The sequence below is a fragment of the Anomalospiza imberbis genome, chromosome 9, assembly GCF_031753505.1.
Source record: "Anomalospiza imberbis isolate Cuckoo-Finch-1a 21T00152 chromosome 9, ASM3175350v1, whole genome shotgun sequence".
NCBI classification, from domain to species: domain Eukaryota; kingdom Metazoa; phylum Chordata; class Aves; order Passeriformes; family Viduidae; genus Anomalospiza; species Anomalospiza imberbis.
The window spans coordinates 26062425-26084487 of NC_089689.1; the positions used below are offsets into that span (position 1 = coordinate 26062425).

Sequence of the window (22063 nt, forward strand, 5' to 3'; positions counted from 1 at the left end):
GAAAAATGTAGAAGCAGCCCTTAAGAGCCAGGATGGAAATCAGGAGCTGTTTGTTATGGAGTGCTTCACTGGTCAGCTATCTTACACTACAGCTCTTTCTTACATAGGGTCTTTAGATTTCAAAGCAAACTTCTCAAACATCCTGTAAATATTCAATTATTCCTAATTTTCATAAATGTAAGCTAGTAGTTTTAAAATATATGTATATATATTTATATATATGTATATATTTATATGCCTATATATCTATCTCATCCAGATAGATATATACACAGATAATCTATGCACAGCAAGCCAAACATACAAAAAATAAATACTCTCACCCCTCTACTATATTTACAGAACAGATCTTATAATCCAGATTTTGTTAATAAATATTTCTAAACTGCCTGTACAGAATTTATTTTACTTATGTTGATGGATAGCCACAAAGCATATTCAACATATTTACAAAATATCTATAAATATAGTCTTAAAATAAAGCAATAGCTACTGAACCTTCAGCCTGGCTGGTTATGTACATTGAGTTAGTAGCTCAGCTGTTGCTTATTCACTATCACAAATGGGTAGTGCAACAAGTTAAAATGTGTATAAAAGATTATACATACAAAACTCTCACATCCTTTGGATGTTTGCAGTTCATTATAACTTTGTGGTTACCCTTCTGCAACATAAATAATGACCAAAAAGAAGAAGCACGTTCTGTGATCCAAAGCAGATTTGTTCAGTGTTCCGGTGATTGGAGCAGCATCTTCATCCTCATGGCAACCCATCATCTTCTAAGCTTAATGCTACACGCTGGGGAGGGAAAAAAACCACACTTTTGTGATACGTGATACTGCTGCTAACTTGTATTTCTTGTTAGAACTCTCATGGCTGGCCCTGTTGTATTGGTGACAAGTCTATTCTAGATAGTGATTTTTTTCCTCTCCAAATGAGGTCACTTGCTCAAGTGTTACTAAAGAGGTGCTGGGAAGTTTTCTGCCCATATATATCGGATAAAATTCCTTGTAAGGGATGGCATTTTCTCCAGTGTGATCTTGTGTGGGACCTTTAGATCACAGAGGACATTATCCACCCACCTGCCTGCCTGTCTGCAGGAGCTGTACTGCCTTCACTCATTACTCTGGATCTTCCTGCTCTCTTCTGAAAATACAATGCACTTATACCTGCCAGTGCTCATCTCCCCAGGGATGCTGCTGTGACAGAGGATCCTTTTCCTTCTTACAGAACCTCAGTCACTTCTCCTTTTGAGGAATGTGACTTTTCTTTATACTGTTACTATAGAGAAAACATGGTATGTAGAGAAACGGAATTTATCCTTAGGATAGTTTGGACATGTGGTAGCAGCCTAAGCACAGATAAAATGGAATCCAGTAGGGGATGAGTAATCACCTGTCCCATCCTGAGGTAGCTTTTGAAGGAGCTTTACATTTATCAGATTGGTACCCTGATTAGGACAATTATTCTTCATTTGAACTGAGTATCTGATCTAGAGCACTACATTCTAAGACAACTGCATGGGCTGCCAGAAGTTTAGGCTTCTGCCTAATCAATGATACTAAAGAAGTTCTGTTTTTTGTCATTATGTGGCAAATAAATAACACTAATCCAAATTCTCTATTGGAACTCTCAACAGAATTAATCTTCTCCAGCAGCCATCTCCTCAGGTACTTACTGCTGGGTACACGTGTCCAATTTGGGCAGTTCGCCCAATGTGGATTTCGTCTTCATCTTCCTCTTCTGTTGTCTTCCTGTAAACTGGATTATCAAAATTCATGCTTTTAGTATTCTTCCGTTTCCAGTTTCTCCAGATGAGGTATCCCCCCATGCACAGCATGCCAATGACCACTGAGGAGAGGGGAGAGAAAGGACTGTTAGGCAGGCATGGATCGGATGGGATGTTCCCACGTTAGCAGCCATCCTCATAACATTTTCTCAAAGCTGGGCTACTCCTCCCCAGTTCAGCAGTTCCTGTACTCTTTCCCACCCCACCCCTGAAAACTGGAAAAGTGTATTTACTGTGGTAAATACAATATTTTGGTATTGCATTTAGGTGAACTCCTTCAAAGGTTAAATCCAATCTGCTTACCCACAGGAATGACAATCCCAATCACAGCTGCTGTCACAGTTGAACCGAAGCCTTCATCATCATTTGCATCTGTAATTACAGAAGTGTTCTGATCATTTAACTCATTTGCTGCTTTTAAAGAATGTTTTCTGTTAGTACCCGTGCTGTTCTGCCCATCATAAAGCTTTTGTAATGAAAGAATTTACAAAAAGTTTCATAATGAAGTTATTCTGGTGACACTGAGCAGCACACACAGATCTGGGCTGAGCTGAGCTCCTCCTGAGGAACGAGGTCCCTGCAGCGCTGCTGCCTCGCCGGGGGACGGACACCTCAGAGCTCGAGGCCAGTGAAGGGACACGCTCCAGGCTCCAAGGCTGTCAGAGAAGCTCTGACCAGAAATGGGTGCCTGGGCCTTCCATTTTCACGCACAAAAAAGGAGGGCAATTTTAAAAACCTGACATTTAATGGAAATGCCATGCACGCATCAGGGGACGGTGAATAGCATTCCTAAAAATCCACAACAGAACACTTTCTAGTACTGACACAGTGAATGACTTATTGAGCTGTCAGAAAAAAGAATGTAGTTCAAAGCCATCTACACAGCTTTTTCGTTTAGTTTTTTCCTTTTTTACTATTTACAGCTAAGGAGTTAGTGAACACATCTATCCCTCATTGCTGCAGCCTGCCCCACCATGCAAGAATGGTCTCAAAACTCAATACTAAGAAAAAAAGCAATTACAGGAAAATATAATTTAAAAAAATTCAGTATAACCATTCAAGTTCTATACTTTAAAATGTTTGCTCTGAGCTCTCATATAGGGTATCAGTAGAGAAAATCTGCTTTTGCTAAAATATCAGGAGTTGCAAGAGGAGGAACTAACTGTACTTTTTCTTTTGATACACCAATTCATGCAACTTTTAATTACTTCCCTGTGGCAGGCTGTTCCATTACATAGTTATTTACTTAAAAAGCCACACTATTTCCAAAGTGGACAATAAAAGCACTTTGCTTCCATGGCTTATTAAAAAGGCAGTTGTTGCATTTGAAAGAAACTTGCACCAAGAGAACTGAAGGCATTTTAGCCGTTGGACTCTGCTTTCCCCATGCAGCACAGTTCTACAGACAGGGGTGGTGTATTGCTGCTTTCCAGATGTAATGGAAACAGTGAAACATTTGGGGGAAAACAGCATTTCACTGTTCTTAAACATACATGTCTGAGGTCTTGCAGAGCAAAATCTTTTCTCTGGACTAGAATTTTCTTGTTTTTTTAATAGCAGTTCAGCCTTTTTGCTTTGCCTTGGCAGCAGGACCTGGAGGGATTGCCTGTTAGTGCTGAGATTGAGCCTGGTGTTCCATTGAGGAGAGCCTATTAGTGCTCTCCACTGGGATACTCTTCTGATAAATAATGCAAAACTTCAAACCTGTGTCATGATGAGGCCACATTAACATGCCAAGCACGGACACACAAACCAGAGGCAGCTTGTCTTGGGCTGTAGTGATTCCACACGTCCAGCAGCACTAAAGATGCACAGGGGGAATTTTTCACCCAGAACTTGTGCTGGATCACATTAATTGTTAAACAATTAAAATAGGTGAAGCACCTGCAGAATCATCCATTCTACTGTTTGCAGCACTGAAGCTGGGATGAGCCAGTACTGGGCACAAGGCAAGGGCTGACGTGAACTCTCAGGGCTGATCATGTGCCTTGGATAAAAGCTGATACAAGTTCCTTGACATGCCAAGTGACTGGAATTACAGCAGCCATCATAACCCAGGTGCCTGCAGAGAGAGGAGCTGATGTCTCCTGCTGTGCACCAGGGTGTGCCTGCACCTGACCCCTCTGGAATTCAGACATTTGGGCAGGTCTCCCACCAGCGCACGAGGAGCTGTGATATAGGAGAAGGAAAGGAATCTCATTCTCTTACAGTGCTGTGATAAATTGCTGTTTCCAGTGGTCATCTCGGCATCTATCAGGATGGATGTGGTGGAAGGTAAATGAAGACTTGGGGTGGTGATTGTAGCTTCTGGTACAGCTTTGGGGATGACTTCAGAGGTGTCATTGGCACTGCCAGGTACAGCAGCGATGGTCGTGGTGCCGTCAGCACGGGATGCTGGGGTTGTGGAAACCACTACAGGAGTTGCAGTGGTTGGAAGATCTGGAAACCAAGAGCAACGATGAAATTTGGTTAAAGCAAGTACACCTAACAAATCACAAATGGTGATATAAATCTAGAAAGGATTGTTATGTTTAATGAAGAGAAGCAGAAACTAAATTCCAATTCTATTTCCTAGGTAGTCAAACTACTGACAGTGCTCTGCCTAAAGCTACAGAAATTATTTCCTGAAGTCAGGCTTGATTTAAAAAAAGCAGTCTGTATTGAAGGTAGCTAAGAAAATCACAAACTTGGGGGTTTTAGAGAACCTCCTAAGATTCTGAATTTGTACCAGGAACTCATTGCATGTTAGGAAAAACTACAGTGAAGCCACTCGTCTCTTCAGGATATTATCAGCAACAACTCTGTCCTCTTCAGATCTGGTATCTATCTATAGATAGATATATAGATACCTGAATAGATATATAAGTACACACTGCATACATATATATTACATGATCAATATATCAATATATGAGTAATCAATTTTAATGGTTTATTGACTATTCACACTTCTAGCGCTGGTCCCCAGCCCTTTTTTCCCCCCATCCTGCTGTATCTTTTTCTGGTTAAGCTTTCAACAAAGGACACCACAGTGCTGCTGTGCTCAGTGGGCAGCAAGGAGTGGAATCCAGAAGTCAGTGTTTGAGTTTTCGCCATCAGGAAATATATTGACTGTAAGTAGGATTTTGTTGGGACAGTGAAATGGAGATGTGATTGTATTTACCTTTGTAGCATTTTTTCATGTCAGGACCCAGCCACATATTGTCAGGACAGGCACATGTGTACTTGGGGGAATGGGGAGAGATCTGAGGTGCAGGAAGACACAAGTAGTCACAGCCTCCGTTTGGCTGGGGGCTGAGCTCACAGGAATCTGGAGCTGTTCAAGGATGGAAGAAAAGACAAGTTATTTTTCTAATAATTTATTTCCTGCCCTTGGCAAAGAAATATCAGATCCTCTGAAAAGACCTTCTCCCACTCCCCACCTCAATTTATCAGGCTGCCTAAGCATCTTTACAGTTTGTACGGTAGAGTGGAGTCTTACAAAGTACTATAAAAACTTGCCAAATACATAATGAATGGGAAGCATCACAGTGACAAGAGTAACTCACTGTTATCAAAGATGCTAATTAAACAGCTATTAGCAAATTGCAGATTCTTCAATAAATGCTGCTGCTGAATTAATTATGCAGGAACTTCAAACATTAGGCATTGATTTCCCATTATTACCTGTGCATTCTCTCTCATCAAGAACCATCAGGGAGCATTTCATTTGCCAGCTCAAACAAACCTGATTCAGGGCCATGACATCCTGAGGACACCTCTTACCTTTGGGCTGCTTTAATTCATGAAACACCACGATGTCATGAGGGTTATTGAGATTCTCTGCCAGAATGGAGATGTCCAAGCCATTGAGCCTGTTTGCGCTGAAGATCGCCTCGTTCTCCAGGTCAGTCCAGAACACTCTGTCCTGCAGGGAATGCACAGATTCCTGACCTGGCCTGCTCAAATCCTACTCCGGTTGGATTAAACTCCAGCAGTCAAAAGTCAGTGCACCATGCTCCTACCTTGGGGCACCTTCTGTTCATGCTACTTCTGTCTGCAGCTTTTTTCTATTTTGGATAATGTTCAAAACTCCTACAAGTTTACAACGTGCTGTGTAATTTTGAGTAGCTCTGAGACTGAGGTGAGGGAGCAGAAATTTGGTAAGGTACAGACAAGTTGCATCTGTGTTGTTTCTGAACTGCTTTTTCTTTGTAAGCTGGGGTAGATCATGAGCAAAGGTCCACACACTGTACTAGAAACATTTGTTACCTTGCTGATTTTTTCCTCCTTTCCCAAGATAAGATCTGCATTAAACAGGTATCTGTGAAGAGGCCAATGCCTAGAGCACACCTGGAAGCTGAGCATCTGTTTCTCTTTTATATTACTATCTTTTGCATGGCATTCTATGCCTGAAGGTAAAGAACTACTGGAGGAAGAGGTACCCAGGAATTACATTATTACCAAACAGTTTAATTGCTTGGTCACCTGTGTGTGCTGCTGCCTCCTAAACCCATGTGTATTTCCATAAGGAAAGCCACACTGCTGGACAACCAGGGCAGCTTGGCAAAAGCAAAAGGGCTATCTCTTATTCTACCCAGCCATTCATACCAGGAAGGATAAAGAGAGGTGAAATAACCCAAGAGATCCTTCCAAATGCTGCTGATGGGGATAGCTCTGAAGAGCAACAATGACCTGGAAAAACCTCTGCCCAAAGTTAGATGCCCAGATATCACACACTTCACATAGGAGGAATAAGGGATTTAAGGATAAGAGTTTTCCTGAGCCAGAAGCCAAGTGGACCTTTCTGTGCTATAACTTACCTACAGAGAGTGCCAAAGTTGAAGCCTTTGCTCCCCTGATCATTTAATGCACTGGTGCTGCATTGGGTAAAAGCATGAGATAACACTTTGCTCTTGATTAAGGGCTTTAAAAACCAATTTCCCTGCTGAACCCACATGAGGTTAATTGGTTTCTATAGCAGCGACTGCCCTCACTGAGCTCTGTGCTGTGCAAAAGGCAGAACTTTAAATCAAGAAGAGCTCTGAGACCTCTTGCAGGCTCCAGTCTGTTCTGCATCCGTTTTCCACTCTTACCTCAAACACTGCCAAGCCAAAAGGATGGCTCAGATCATCCACAGAGGAGATCAGAACTTTTCTGTTGCTGCCATTGAAATCAATGCAGGACAGTGAATGCAATTTGGAGTCTACCCAGTAGAGCCGCTGATTCAGCAAATCTGGAAAATGAAACACAATGAAGCAAAATTACACACAGCTCTTGCAACTCTTTTGCTCTTGCCCAGCATGTTTTTCCTGCTGGCAGCATGACTAATCTCTTTATTATTGGGCCTCTTTTTTTTTTAACACTAGTTCTGATTTTGAATCAGTGCCCAGATATGCTGGGATAAGACCCTATAAATAAGATTAAAAAGGAGGAACATTCTGCTCTGTGTGTGTGGGGAATGCCTGACTGACAGCCTTGTACAATGAGGTTCTTTTGTTACCAGGAGCAGCAGGGAAGCAGCCGTTTGGGCTTCCCAGATTCTCTCCATCAGTGCCTGAGTGAGAAGCTTCATCCCTCCCAAGGTTGTTCAGGCCTTGGCCTTTTGCTGGAGAACAGCTACTGAGATTCCAATGAAACACCTCTCTGAGGGAGCTGTGAGATTCACACATTTTCAGTGAAGAAAACTCCTGGGCCAGGAAACCCTTCTCATGCTGCAGGCTGGGGGAATCTGCTGGTGGGGACAGTCCTACCACAACCAGCCAGGTTTGGAAAGGGTGCAGGTAAGAGTGAGAGGAAAGGATCCAACGTTATTTGGAATGCCAAGAATTGCATTTCTCTTTCTGGAGCAAATTCACTCGTTTTGGATGGGATTCACTGAACAGAATGCAAGTGGATGAGAGCCAACAAAACAAATTATATAATTAAACAAGTCATTAATTAATTTATTAATTACTAAATTATAACATTATTTGTTCACAGCAGTAGCACTTCAGCAGTACGTAATGGCAGCAGCATTTCCTCCTCCATCCTTGCCACAGCCAGCATTTTCAAAGCCAGCAAAGAACCTCATATCTGCATGGTGTTAAACACACACAGCTCCAGCTCCAGAGCAGGTGCTCCCTGCTGCTCCATGAAACCTCCTTCCCACTCTGCTGCTTGGTGTGGGAATGAGAACCACCACAGCCCTCTGATGGACTCCATTCACCCTGAGCAGCTGGGCAGGCAGGGAATGGTGACAGGGAATGGGCTCTGCAGGCCCTGTCCCTCTCCCTGATACACTGTGCATCATTCATCAGTCCAGTGCAGGATCCTGACACCGCTCCTGAGACATTTAGCACCAAGGATTCAGGAGCTTTTCAGACTCCTAAAGGGTAGTCACATCCTTCCCCAAAATCTCCTCTTGCCTTAAGGCACAATGACAAGCAACTCAAAGCTCCTGCAGTGTGAGGCTGTGACTGCAGCAAGACTTCCTGTCTGTGCTACTGAAATAAAGGAGCTCATGTTTGTGAGTAGTAGTGACCAACTGACCAGTTTAGGATCTGTGTGTGCAGGTGCCTTTGAGCATTTATGATTTTGTTTTCCTACTTAACAATAAAACTAGATTTCCCTCAGCCCCAGTGGGTGCTGCAGCTCTGACCTGGGCACTTACCAAGTGTGATGCCGTTTGGCCACTCGATGTTGTCGGTGACCAGCACCTGCCGCCCCACGCCGTTCAGACCGGCCTTCTCGATCTTGGCTTTGTCTCCCCAGTCAGACCAGTACATGAACCTGAGAGAGGCAGAGGTAAGAAAGCAATAACCTGGACTCCACTTAGGAAACCTGCACTGCTGATTGCAGTAGGAGGTGCCCAAAGGTTCTCTCCGTATTATAACAGTTAATTCCTCTGGTGGAACCACAGGCAGTTCTCCCACTGGGTAATCTGCCACAGAACTTGCACCAGAAAGCAGCATCTCAACCCAGTAACTAACCCCTGAAAACTCTCCTGCTGTGCCTGTTAGGTACCTGGCAATCACTCATCCAAATAGCCCAAACACAAGTCAAACAGACTTAATTTTCCAGCACAGCCTCTGTGCCGGGACCAGCTCAGGCCCACTGAACACATGAACTGGCCCTGAACAGACTTTAACAGCAGGGACCTTGCCAAGGGCTAGTTAAAGCATCTCCACAGTCCCATTGCAGGGTGTATCTTAAAGGGCATCTGAAGTCCTGGTGAGATGAGAACTACCCCCAGGTTTGTGACTGGAATGTCTCTGTTGGAAAAGGGGTGTTTGGGGTGTGTACACCTACCTCTGTGTGGGATCCACAGCGATAGCTCTGGGCTCGCTGAGGTCACTGTTGAAAAGTGTCCTTCTCCTGCTTCCATCTGCAGTGGCCACTGAGATGGTCTTGTTTCCAGAGTCTGTCCAGTAGATGTTCTTATGGACCCAGTCAATGGCCAGTCCTTCAGGGGAGTTGAGCTGGCTGTCGATGAGGATCACCTGCTCGGCCGTGTCACTCGCTTTGTCGATGTAGGCGCTGCAGGGGCAGGAGGTCACAGGGCTCCCACACGGCTCCAGAGCTGGGCCCCAGGGGCAGCGTGGCTACACAGGAACCCTTATGGTGCTCCTGCAACCTTCTGCTTTCTCCTAGAGCCTCTTACTTCCCCATTCCCATATGGCAGCATTTCCATGACAGGAACCGTGCATTTCGTCATTCTACCTGCTTCCTACTATAACTGCACAATTCAGGAAAACATTTGACTTCTGGCATGTTAACTTCAACAGCACTGATTTGTGGGATCTATGGACATTAAAAATATAATTCCCAGAGCTCTGCTGAACAGAGTTGAACTGAGCATGCAATAAATTTGCTTAAAGGTACTGCAGAATTAGGAACTGTGTAGCTAATTATGACTCATCAAAAGAATTCATGAAGCTGCATTAATTTGGCAAGTGATTTCACTAGATACAAACAAAATGTTCACTAAATATTAGTAGCAGCCTCAAAATCTTTCAAAACGATAATGAAAGGCAGCAGACTCCACATGGATGTTTCATAAATAACTGGAATGTTGCTCCTACAACCACATAGGCTGATTCTGCTCTAGATATCAATTATGCTGAGTGCGCTGAAATTAGTTATTCTGAGTTTGCATCAGTGTTTGCAGAAGCTTAGTCTGGCTCTTAGAATAACTCAGTACATCTTAGAACAGTTATAAAGCAGCAGGAAGTTTCTGCCCCTCAGCCCAAATATTTGAAATCATAAGATGCTTCCTCTTCACTACCCATCCTGCCTTTGCTCATGAAATAAGAAGATGAATTGTATGGGAGCTGAGTTCTCCAATATCAGATTAGAGCCTTGGAACCAAAACATCTAAAGCCAGGAATTTCTGACAGTTTATAGTCTGAAGTAAGGGCTGGAATGGCTATGCAGAGTCAGCCTGGATGACCAGCACACTGCTGCACTTTCTCTACAAGAATGGTTTTGGTTTGTCTCTGACCCAGCACCACAGGAATGGTACCTCAGGGCTCTGTGGACATCTGACAGTGCTCCCAAGATTCCAGTATTCCAGTGTGATGAGCACCCCATGCTCTCAGTGCACAGCTCCAGGCCAGGTAATCCCTTGCCAGTGAAACAGTTGTGTTCCCTGCTTCCCACCTGTGCCTGCACAGGAGGGAAAGCAAAGAGGCTCCTGCAGCTTCCACAATGGAAGGGCTCGAGTACAGGTGACTTTTCAATTCTCTGAGTAAGATCTGACACCCCAAAGGAGTCATCACTTCAACAGGACAGGATCTAGAAAGGCAAGTGAGGTGTCCATTATGAAAGACAGGATCTCTTGCCAGTGATTACCTCCTGTGCTACAGTTTTCACCTTGCAATAGCCTCTCAGCCACAGACTGCTTGTTCCCAGGGACCCCAGCATATTTGCTGTTGGAGAGCTGCAGGAGCAGTGTCTTGAATAATTCTCTGTGTACGAACTCAGCCTTTGCCCTGACAGACCCAGTGAGTGCTGACAGCTTTCTTCTGAACCATGCCCCCACTTTCAGAGCCCCACAGGCCCCTCAGGGCACCTGCCCAGCTACTGGTGGTCAATACCCAGCACAGCCTGGGCAGATATCCCTGCAGGGCATGGGAGCTACCAGAGCCTGTGGAAACCCTGGCCTGGCTCCCATGTGCTGACACCAGTCAGCCTGTGCCTGATCATTAGCTGAAATCCGGAGCAAACCACTGCAGAAGCTGCAATAGCTGTGCAAATCAGAATATACACGGGGGATTTTCAGCACATAAATTAAATGCTTTTTTGGCCAAGCACGCTCACAAGCCCCGGCACGTAATAACTGTGATGGATGCCATGAAAACAGCTGAAGGAGGAGTGAGAATGAGAGTTACAGTATGTGTACTGTGGTCAGGTGCTGTGAATTTTAAATCCAGTCTACCAGAGACCACAGTGGACAGCAGCTTGTGTCTGTGTTGCTGCCTCCTTGCTCCCACCATTTGCCTGCTTTGTGCTTCCAGATGCCAGGTCCTTTTTGGCCTCCCATACAACACTCACAGCATAGCAGCAGCCTTGGCCCTGCTTTGCAGTATCCATGGCACAGGAAACAAGAGCCTACATTTAACTGCTCGAGTGCAGCAGGATCTGGCATTGATGAAGAGCCACCCTGTATTATCAAAGAGATAACTGCACAAGCCTCTGATGTCTTTATCAGTTCCCAAAAAAGATTACCAAGTCTGGGCCACAAGTTATCCTGTCAGGGCAGAAAAGCCCTCAGGTGCCCCATACCCTTCACTGTTCTCTGGACTGCTTTAGGGGATACAGATGGAATGCAGCTTTGGGAGGGGACCAACACACACACCCTCTCTTGCCCCTTACCTGTAGATTTTTCGGTAGAACAAATCACACCAATATATTCTGTTTGTTGACACCTCCACATCCAGCGCCACCACGTTCTTCAGCATGGGAATGATACGGGAATAGTCCCTTTTCACCAGGTCTATTTTACGGACCTCATGGCGATTGGTGAAGATCAGGTACGGGCTCTTGCCTACCACAGAAAATCAGCACGTTTGTCACTTCAGCAGCTGTCCCGAGGGCTGGATTCAGCTTTCATTTCTCAAACAACAGTGGAACTACCAGTCACTGATAGCTGTGTTTGTACAGAAGCTTTACACCACACTGGAAGCAAATGGAAAGTTGCTCCAGAGGCAGGGCTGTCACACGCAGGCACCCCTGTGGTCCCTGGACACACACTGGCACTTGGACAACCTGTTCTGCTAAGCCACACGCACAACTCTGGGGAATGGCCTCACCTTCAATTCATTTCAGTGCAAAATCCTGGGCCAGATTTTGGTGACTTACAGCTGGGAGGGTGGAGGGCTGGCTCAGCTACCCTGTTTTATTCGGGATGTTTTCATTCTTTCTTTCAGTACTACTACCACAAAATGGTTTTGCTGCACTGTTTTCAATAACACCTGTCAAGAGACTTTCTTTTCTACTTTCAGCTTCAAACAGCCAAGTAGTGACTGCAATCTTGCTCTGTACACTGTTAAAATATTCTGATCGGCATGATCAGTAGTTCTTGCCTAGAGACGCATCTGCTATTGCTGCAGCAGCTCTGTGCTGCTCACAGTGAAATTTCTTTGCTTGATTTGCCTGTTTCCTTTTGTTTCCGTTCCCCTGCCTCAGCCCTGCGAGCGTGTTGTCTTATCGGAGTAGTGCTGTTGAGCAAGCAGAGTTTTAGTGCCTGTGGTGTTGTCTTACCTACAGCTTTGCAGTTCTTGGACAGGGTGTCCATCTCGTATCCTTCGTAGCACTCACATTTGTAGTCTCCCTTGTAATTAATGCAGATCTGGCTACAAGCGTCTGGATTCTCACATTCATCTATGTCTGAAAGGAGTGTTTGAAACCCATCAATAACTTGAAATCAAACCATCTGTGATGGAGCAATGCTCAAGTGAATATAATCACGTCTCTCTATGGTGAAACACAAGGGACTGCTGTTTGCATGTCAATTACCTCCACACGTTTTTTTATCCAGAAGCTTGTATCCAGGCGGGCATTCGCACTCGTAACCGATCTTCAAATCTTTGCATATGTGTGAGCAGCCACCGTTGTTCATCGAGCATTCATTAACACCTGCAGGGGATACACAGATCACCTATGTCAAATGGGGGCTTTTAGTAGTGAGATTGAATAAAATTAAGAGATTTCCTCAGAAATTTTCCCATTTCTATCAGTTTTGGTACTGGCCCTATAGAGCACGAGTGCCTTCAGAGACATGAAGCCTCCACTGTATCACTTTCTTGCTCATTATTATTCCAAACCAACACTGGGGAATCATTTGAACTCAAAGCTAGTGGCTGAATGAATGGGGAGCCCTGGGGATACAGCGTATGTGAGTCCCTGCATCTCATCCCTTCAGAGAGCTGCTGCTTTGAGCTGTTCTGCCTCATGTGAGAAACTTCCAAGGGACCTAAGGGCTCTCACCAGCATACTCCTCCTTCCCCATGCACTGGTTCATGTTGACTTTTCTGAACAGTCTCTCTGAGCTTTAATAATTCATGCTGAGGGACTCTCATCTCCCAGGGGCCAGCTATTTTGAAATATTCTACTATTTTCCCATCTAGCTCCAAGGAATGATCTATGTGAAAAATTCCAGAAAACACCGAAGTGCAGTCTGTCAGAGATACTCTATTAGCACTGAGATACAGTCCTCCCACAAACACGTCCCCCACAACAGTCTTTGCTGGCACCCCCAGCAGCCCCAGTGTGCAATTTATGAAGCAACAGCCCCCATCCTCTCTTGGGGCCTTTTCTAATCCAAGGCTACTTCTCTGATCCTACTCTCAAGTGATGAAATGAAAAACAGAATAAATGGATTCTTGAAAGTAGAACTGAATGAGAGGTTGGGAAGAGCTGGTTTCCTGTCAGAGAAAACATTTCTTCTTGTTTTAACTGACCTACAAAAGATGAAGAGAAAGTTCTCTCCTTAAGGAAGACTGCTGAACAGGAGCTGTGGGATTTCAGGGATAGTGGACTCACCAGAACAAGGAAAACTGATTTGCTCCAGTCTACAATGCAATTTAAAGACAAATTTTTCATTTATCTTTTACTTCTTGCTTCCTTGCACACTGCAGGTGAGCAGCACAGCAGAGCCATTAAAGCATTGCTCTTGGAAGAAAATGGAAACAACCACAACCCAATTAAATTAGTAAGACTGGGAAAATACCATGCCAGAAGGAATCCATCTCAGCTCTGGGATGCTTTCACCTTCCTAGCAGGCACATATAGAGATATCAACACATAATTAATAGAGCAAGTTTACCAGGCTCTGAGAAGGTGCCTCCACTGTGTGTTGTCACTGTTCAGTGACATTTATGGACAGAAATCTCCTACTCCTACACTTGCACAGGTCTGTAGCAAAGTAGACCTGTAGCAAATTGGGTCAACATGCATAACTGCTCTCTGCAAAATACTACAAAGGCTCTTTTGATTAACAAGCCAATTCTCACTCAGGTGGTTCCCGTGGTTTCAGAGGTGCTCTGTGGAATGGATTTAGGGGCTGTAAATCAAGTGCTGCTTCACTTGCTGCACTTCTCAAGAGGAGCTGAAGAGGAGCCAGGCAGAGCCGGGCAGGAGGACCCTGGGCAGCTGCTGCTCTTCACCCAAACCTCAGCAGTGTATTCTCTGCCTGACTAAAATATCCAAGTGTTGTCTTGCCTTCTGCAGTGCTTTTCTGGGGGACTCTCAGAGGGCACTGCAGAGTTTAGCAGGCCAGACAGACACACTGAGCTGGGGAGTGTGTCCTGCACCTCTGCCTCCTGTGGGGATAACCCGTGTGTGGGCATTACAGTCACAACGCTGTGTCCTTCGAGAAACACCATCCCCTGAGGGCTCTTCTCTGCTTCCCAATTCAGACAACGCCTCATTGCCAGCCCAGGGCTGCACCAATCATGGCACCGCGACCACTGGGTTGAGCACCAGCCCAGCTGTGCCCCTGCCCAGTCTCCTATGACAAACTGGGCTGCCAGCTTTGTTGGGAGACCTCCACAGACAGACACTGCAACACCCACTCAGAGAAACAGGGAGATGTGGATTAGTGGAAGAAAGCAAGGGCACACTGGAAACATGAGGTAGGAGCATCTCCACTAGGCATGCACACACTCTTCCTCGACTAAAACAGGGAGAGACTGACAGTTCTTCCCGAACAGGAGTTATTTAAGGGGCAGCCACTGAGCTCCATGATGTCATGGAAGAAGATGCCTGTTGGAGACATCTCTGCACTGGGGAAAACAACAAATGTGTTTGAGTAATGCTGCAGATTGGGGCTGGTTCCCACAATGCCTGTTAGGAAAGGCAAGAGAGGGCTGTCCTATGGAGAAGGGCATAGCTCTGTGGCCTGGGCTCTGTTCCCCTGGCTCCAACAGCCCCGGCTCTCCTGGCATTCCCACAGCTGTCAGGACACTGCAGAGAGCAGCCTGCTGGCATTGCTGAGGGAAGCACCAACATCACGTACAACCCAGAAATGGCTGAAGTCCTCTCTCAGGGGTTGCTGCCACTCTATATGTTTTCACCTTCAAAGCATGTTCCCAACGCTATATTTTTATGATGTTCTCATCATCTTAGAATTCAAAGATAATTTAGGCAATGAGGCTAAATAAACTGGTCTGTGTTGTGGAGGACACTAGTATTTGGGGAGAGGGGGAATTCCTCATTCCTAGTCCTGCGCTCAGTTCATATGTCCCTCCAAGAATAAAAAAACTGAGTGGAGAAGGGCACAGTTCAAACTTACAGATGATCAGACTAAGCTACTAATTATATTCATATGAAGGGTGATGAGAGAATAAAGGCAAGGAAAGAGGAGCAGAGTGAGAAATAGCATTAGCAGCTACATGTGGTTACACTCAAAGCTGTGAGCACCAGATGGAGAAGAGGGGAAGCAGTTACAACAGGAGCAACACGTAGAAGGCAAGTACTGTACCACAATCTTTCAGAGGCTCGTCAGACCAGTCCCTGCAGTCTCTATGTGAATCGCACACTTTGCCTCCGTCAATGCACTCTCCACTCTTACACTGAAACTTGCTGGGACTTTCACATGCTGACTCTGTCACGTTGGGCAAGAGAGGAAAGCAACTAAGTTAGATGAGGCTTGTGACAACAAACAGGCTGACATAAAGCTCAGGAGGGCATCATTAGCAGAAATGGGATGGGATAAAGCAAATGAACATTGAGCCTGAGCATCATGCAAAGAACTTTTCAAGTCATGCAGTCTGCCTGGTCATCACAATCATCTCTCCCAAGCAGAATGCCAGAATGGCTTAAAACTGTACAGGAAGCAGCTTGGCATGGCCCAGAGGAGCAGCACAGGCCTCTTCCCCTTCCAGAGGCCACAAAGCCCTGGCAGATTTACCCCGTGGAGTACAAGGAGCACCTGTACCCACCTTGGACACATCCAGCCTCGTCACTGTTGTCAGGACAGTCTTGCACCTTGTCACACTGCTTTGCTCCATTGATACAGGTCCCATCACCACACTGAAATTCATCTGGCTGGCAGGTCACCAGAGCTTTAAGAAAACACATTGAAGCATTAGCCACACAGAACTCAGTCATTTGTGTAATACCTATCAGCCATGTCCCTCTGACACTACTGGGGTTGCATCCTCTGTCAGCAAATGTCAGAGTATTGGCTGTTTCCACCAAAGCAACAGAGGCAGCAGCTGCCTCAGCCACTATTCTCCTCTGCCCCTCTGCTGTCCCAGATCACCCACTACATCCTTGGGAAAACAGCATCAAAGCCCATATGAGGACACCCAGTCAAAAGAGACCCAGTGCTGGCAGTGAAGCTTCTCAGGTGACACAGAACAAAGCAAGCAGGCAGCAAAACTCCCAGCAGTGGGCAGCTCTGGGGGCTGCAGTCTGTGGGAGGCCAGGCTGCTGTCCAGCTGGGAGTATATACAGTGACACTGGGTGGGCAAAGACAACTACTCCTCAGCTCTCCTTCCTTCAGAAAAAATTACACTTCAGGTGTATTTCAAAACGTGCTGGGGCTAAGGCCCAGGCAAGAGGCCTGTAGTGACTCTGCCAAAGCAGTGTGGTCACAGTAGGGATAGGCAGCAACGAGACAATCATCAGGTTACCGAATGCCCGTGAGCCAACAGCCCACTGGAAGGCAGAAGAGCTCTACTGCACTGTGATGTTTCTTGGGGTTTCCAGCCCTAAACACCTCCACAATATCAGCCCAGTTTTCATGCCTGAAATTATTTTTTCCAAGTTAGATTATAACGGAGTCAAACCAGATCTGATGAACAGCAAAGCTGGGGAAAAATATAAACCAGACTCCTGCACTGACCATGCTAAAAGCAGTCACGTATCTCTCCCCAAGTTACAGTGAATGAGAAACCTCCCTAGCTGGGACCAGCCCTGTGCTGACACAGGGTTCAGGCAGCCTGGAAAAACAGGCTCCTCATTCCTGGATAAGTTTTGCAGTTTCTTTCTGAGAGGCCCATCGGATGTATTCTTAAAATCCTATTATGAGTTCCTGATTCCAGCCTTTCCATCGTGTGATTGTGTCCTGGTATGGGCTGACAGAAAATCACTGCTTCTGAGCAGTGAGGGGTGGCCAGCGCTGGCGTTACTACATGGGAGGTGAGAACTGTTTGCAGACTGCCCTGGAAAATTTGACAAGATGGTTCTAGTGTAAAAATGAGTAATTTCAGATAGCCCAGAAGAGCTGCAGACATGAAGTGAGCCAGCATCAATACCATAAAGTATCAGTTGCACAAAGATTCCCACATTATGGTGACTGCATCCCGCAGGATGCAGGATCCAGGTTCATGACTGCTTCACTGTTCTAGTGCATCTTCAGCCAGCAAAAGGCATCAGAGACAGGAAAAGCCACAACTGCAGGGCTGGAGGGGGAAGGGAGAAATCCTGTCATTAGAAATACACAGTATTCACATGAGGAAAGTTTGGAAATAGCACTGCTCCTTGGAGAGGAAAGCCATATGCACTATATTCATAAAAAGCTGCAAAGTGAGAAAAAAATCCCAAGCAATAAGCACAGTTATGAGACCAGCTGTGCTGCCACATTTCAGCTAATAACCCAGGCACGGGAATGGGAAACCTCAGTGGGACACCAGGGACAGCAGCTCCACACTAAGCACATGGGATCTGCTGCTCTACAAATGCAGAAAAATGAAGGAGGGAAAGAACCAAAGCTGTGGTCTGGTGCAGTCACAGAGCTCAGGTCTGGAAGTGGCACCAAGGACTCCTGCAAGGATGCAGAATCACTTCTGCTTAAACCGTTGCTGGCATGTACAGCCACCTGCCTGGGGAGCCCTGACCATGGAGAGAGCACCATCCTCCACAGGAAACCCTGAATTCTGCCAAGCTAAACCTTGGCCACTGCAAGGCTTTTCACTTGTCTCACTGAAAATTCCTTTGGCACAATTATTTCTTGTCTTCACCCCTAACTTGAAAACCAGCTTGCTTCACCTTTTCTGTATCAACTTCTATGTGTGGAGGTAGGATAGGATGGTCCTCCATTTCTGACTAAAAATATTAACCCCTCATAGAAATGTATCATGTAATTAAAACCAATGTGGTTTTGTCTTTTCTGGAGCAGAAACAGGTCTCCAGTTTATCAAGTAAATCTGTGTGACAACAGCTACAGATTTGGAAGACAGCTGCTATAAAACCTATAATTGTCTTCAATTGTAATCTTCAAAGCTCTTCTAAAAAGCAGTTAAAGCTAAATGCTAGGAACAAAAAGGTTTCTAATCCTAAAACGAGTTAAAATTAAGGAGAATTTTGTAGGAATTGCAAAGACAATGTTGCACAAGCATCACAAGACAGAGAAAAATGACAGCACAATTCTTAGCTCAGTTGCTACAGAGACTGCAAAACACACTTGTGGGGCTGCACTCCACTGCACAAAGCTTTGCTTCAAGAAGAGACAGAAGTTTGGAGATCAGGCTGCGTTTCCTGGCTCAGTTCTCACTCCACCAGAGCTGTGGAAGTTCAGACCTTTGAGGAGCAGCCCCTGAGCCTCTTAACAGACATCTAGAAAAGGCAGATACAATAATGGCTCTTACTGATAACAAAGGCATAAAATGCCTGTATGGCATTTCTAATTTTTGCTGCATTTTTCAGGAGAATTCCATATTATCCTGAAGTCGAGGCACTAACCCTTCTCACCCCACTGGCAGAGCTGACAGCAGGTTCCCATTAAGGCCATTCCCAAGTAAAAGCAATAACCCAAGAAGAGGGAAAAGCTGTGCTGTTTATTTGCACAAGATATTCAGAAAATTGCTGTGCCTAATTTGGAAGGTTTAAATCAGCGAAATCTCGGTAGTTTTACAGCAATCTCCTCAGCAAATCAAATACAAAACTAATTACCAAAGCCCTGCTAAATTAACAGGCCTCTTCAAAGAGACACACTTCCCATTTATAAATCCTGGGCACAAAGCTGCATCACTCAAATTCAGCAGGTATGTTCCAGACTCCAAACCTGAGCCTCAGTTTCTTCTGGTTTCTGTTTTTTTTTTTTTTTTTCCTTCCTCCCCAAAAAAGAAAATCCTAACATTTGCAAAATGCATCAATCCCATTTTATAGATGGGGGGAGGGAGGCAGGAAAGTGTGAGGTCAGGTCTCAAGGGGTGTGTTTTCTTGCTGTCAGTTGTGTTATTTATTCTCCCTCCTGGATGCCTTAATGCAAGTAGCAAAGGACATTTTAAAATATAACCATTCCAGATTTGGAGACTAATAAATCTAACCTAATGTTCATTTTATAAATATACATATATACATATCTGAATATATATGCTATGGAAAAAACCCCAGCCACCCAATGTTCTCACACAGCTTTCCTGAAATGACTCATTCCTTCCCATTTATTTGCTGTCTCGCTGCCAAAACCTGTTCACCAATTGTCACCCTTCATTTCTACTCTACTCATTTACCAATCCAAAATGTTTGTAACAAATGACGGTTGATGGCCTCATGGCCTTTTTTTAAAGCATTAGTTCCCATCCCTCTGTTTATACTGCACAAACCCCATATGATCTCCATTTGCAAGAGAAGATGTAGTGGTGGGATCTGCAGTTTTAATCAAGTCCAGCCAAGGGGCCCATGTGCCATCCCTGTTGCTAAAGGGACAGAGCTGTGTCACACACCTGTAACTCTCTGCATGTCCTATGATTCTGATCTCAAACAGAGACTTTCTGGAGAGGAAAATAATCAGAAAGGTCCCTAAACTCTTCAGTCCAACAGATGAGCAGTGATGCTGAGTTTCCAGAGCTTCCAAACATCCTTTACTGCAGGCAGGTGCACCCCAGCAGCAGCTGCATTTAGCGTGGGGAAGCAACATTCATTTTGGCTCTGACCCAGCCAACACATCAGCTACACAAGCACTCAGTGCTGCAAGGCCTCTCTCCGTTGCTGCCTCAGAGAATCCCATCCATGCAGCACGAACGGCCGTGGGCTCACACACTGCTGTGGCACTGGGGTGCGACCAGAACCAGGCCCTGTGTGCAGAGGAGCACTGAGGTAGCTAAAACAACGGGGCTTTGAATCCCACTGTTTCCCCATCCACATGACTGAAGGCAGCAGTATCAGCTCACATGCTTGCTTCTCCCAGGTAGACAAACTGCACATTGTGTTGGACGGAGACTTCTGGAAAGAGACCCTCATTGCGCTAAATCTCCACTACTCAGAATTCTCTCCAGTCACTTCTGTCACATTTCCCCCTTTCTCCACTGGTTGTCAGCACCGTGCTGTGCTGCAGCGGTGTCCAGCTGTGTCCTGGGAGCTGCCTCTGGAAGTGCTGCTGGCTGAGGCTGCTCTGCAGCTCGGGGAGGCTGGCGGAGCTGCGCTCCTTTGCGCTCACGGCTTGGCAGTTTGACACGGCTGGACATGGCTGGTGCCTGTCACGCCAAGGAAAGAAGCTGGAGAACAGTGGGCCCTCTGCCTGTGGAAGGTGCATGGGCACAGTCCCACTCCTCTCACCCAGCAGAATGCCAAAATCAATGGGGCCTGTGAAAGACTTAACATTTGAAGTTGAACAGGGATTGAAATTTAAGAGGCATTTCATCAGAAAGCACCATCAGTGAGCTTCTCCACTTGGCAAGAGAAGGGAGCTCACCTTTCCCTCTCCTGAGCTGTCCAAATTCAGCCATCCTCTCAGGTTGCTGTCACTGCAGGGAATGCATCCCAGGGGACAGAGATCAGTTCTGCTGGAGTCCCCTGTACCAGACACCAGTTCTTCACCTTTGTTTGTAACATGGCCTGTGCTACTGCCCCCTGATTTGGAGGGGACACAGGTACAGGACTGCCTACAGGAGATCTCAGAATGGAAACAGGCACCAAACCACCCAGGCTGCCCCAGCCAGCAGTGCCCACCTCCAGCAGCTGTGCTTCTGCATGGCCTTCCTGAATCAGAGCCAGGAACCAACTTTGTATCCTGACTCCGAGGTCCCCGTGGTCCTTCAGACCCTGGCAGTACTGCCTGGGTACCTGCTGCCCAAGAGCTCCGTCAGCAACTTTAGCACCTTCTTGGAGATGTAGGAAAAGACAGCGTACCTAATCCACCCCTCCTTGGGAGGGGTTGACAGTCTTATACCCAGCAGCCAGAGCTGCTCTCTTCCTAACAAAACTTTTTTGGCTTCTCCTATTCAGCTCTTGCCTCTCTTAAAGAGTCCCTGGCAATTTTAAATGCACAGCAGCTCCAGGGTATCCTGTGGTTCATCCCTCTGCTCTCCTGCAGTGCAAACAGTGGTGTCTAGGATTCACTACACCCTTCTCTTGGTAAAGAAGCCACTGAATTTACACCTGCTTCTCTGCCTGGAAGGAAGCTGATCCCCAGCTCCTTGAAGGGCTCTCCCACACTGCTGCTCACCAGCCTGGCCTTGGTGGTGTCATGGGTATGAAAAGATGGTGCTGCAAAAGTGATACGTTTTCTTAGATACCTTGCAAAAATCCCTGGGTTTTCTAGCTGGTTGCTGCCTTCCTCCCCAGAGGTCAGAGCTGCTAAATATAAACAGCTATGTAAATATTTAATTTCAATCTTGTCATTATGAATATTCTAGCAAAACATTTTGCTCTTGTTTTCTTCTCTCTCCTTCCTCAGGTAAGTGACCAGCTTGAACAGTTTAGTGGCTAAAAATGGATGAAATGCTCAAAATACCACACATACCAACACCAACTTGTTAAATGCATGAAGCCAGCTAAAAAGAAATCCATTATTTATTAGCTCTCTGCCTTTATCAAGCCAAGCTCAAAATGCATTTTTCAAACTGGATTCTTCAGAGGTACTTC

General features: G+C 45.7%; 1 protein-coding gene across 2 annotated transcripts in view; it reads right to left on the reverse strand.

Moving 5' to 3' along the window:
• Nucleotide 1: 1 nt before the first annotated feature.
• LRP8 (LDL receptor related protein 8) overlaps nucleotides 2-22063 on the reverse strand; it is a 172247-nt gene continuing 150185 nt past the window's right edge. Inside the window, exons 6-19 of one of the 2 annotated variants that reach the window (XM_068198793.1) lie at nucleotides 16192-16314; nucleotides 15732-15854; nucleotides 12767-12886; nucleotides 12512-12637; nucleotides 11624-11795; nucleotides 9059-9286; nucleotides 8421-8539; nucleotides 6865-7004; nucleotides 5555-5696; nucleotides 4953-5105; nucleotides 3998-4228; nucleotides 2093-2161; nucleotides 1679-1851; nucleotides 2-798 (exon numbers count right to left, since the gene is read on the reverse strand). In XM_068198793.1, coding sequence (XP_068054894.1) covers nucleotides 760-798; nucleotides 1679-1851; nucleotides 2093-2161; nucleotides 3998-4228; nucleotides 4953-5105; nucleotides 5555-5696; nucleotides 6865-7004; nucleotides 8421-8539; nucleotides 9059-9286; nucleotides 11624-11795; nucleotides 12512-12637; nucleotides 12767-12886; nucleotides 15732-15854; nucleotides 16192-16314 — 1958 coding nt within the window. In that variant the 3' untranslated portion in view covers nucleotides 2-759. The remainder of the gene's footprint in view (nucleotides 799-1678; nucleotides 1852-2092; nucleotides 2162-3997; nucleotides 4229-4952; nucleotides 5106-5554; nucleotides 5697-6864; nucleotides 7005-8420; nucleotides 8540-9058; nucleotides 9287-11623; nucleotides 11796-12511; nucleotides 12638-12766; nucleotides 12887-15731; nucleotides 15855-16191; nucleotides 16315-22063) is intronic. The other variant, XM_068198794.1, reaches the window with a different exon arrangement.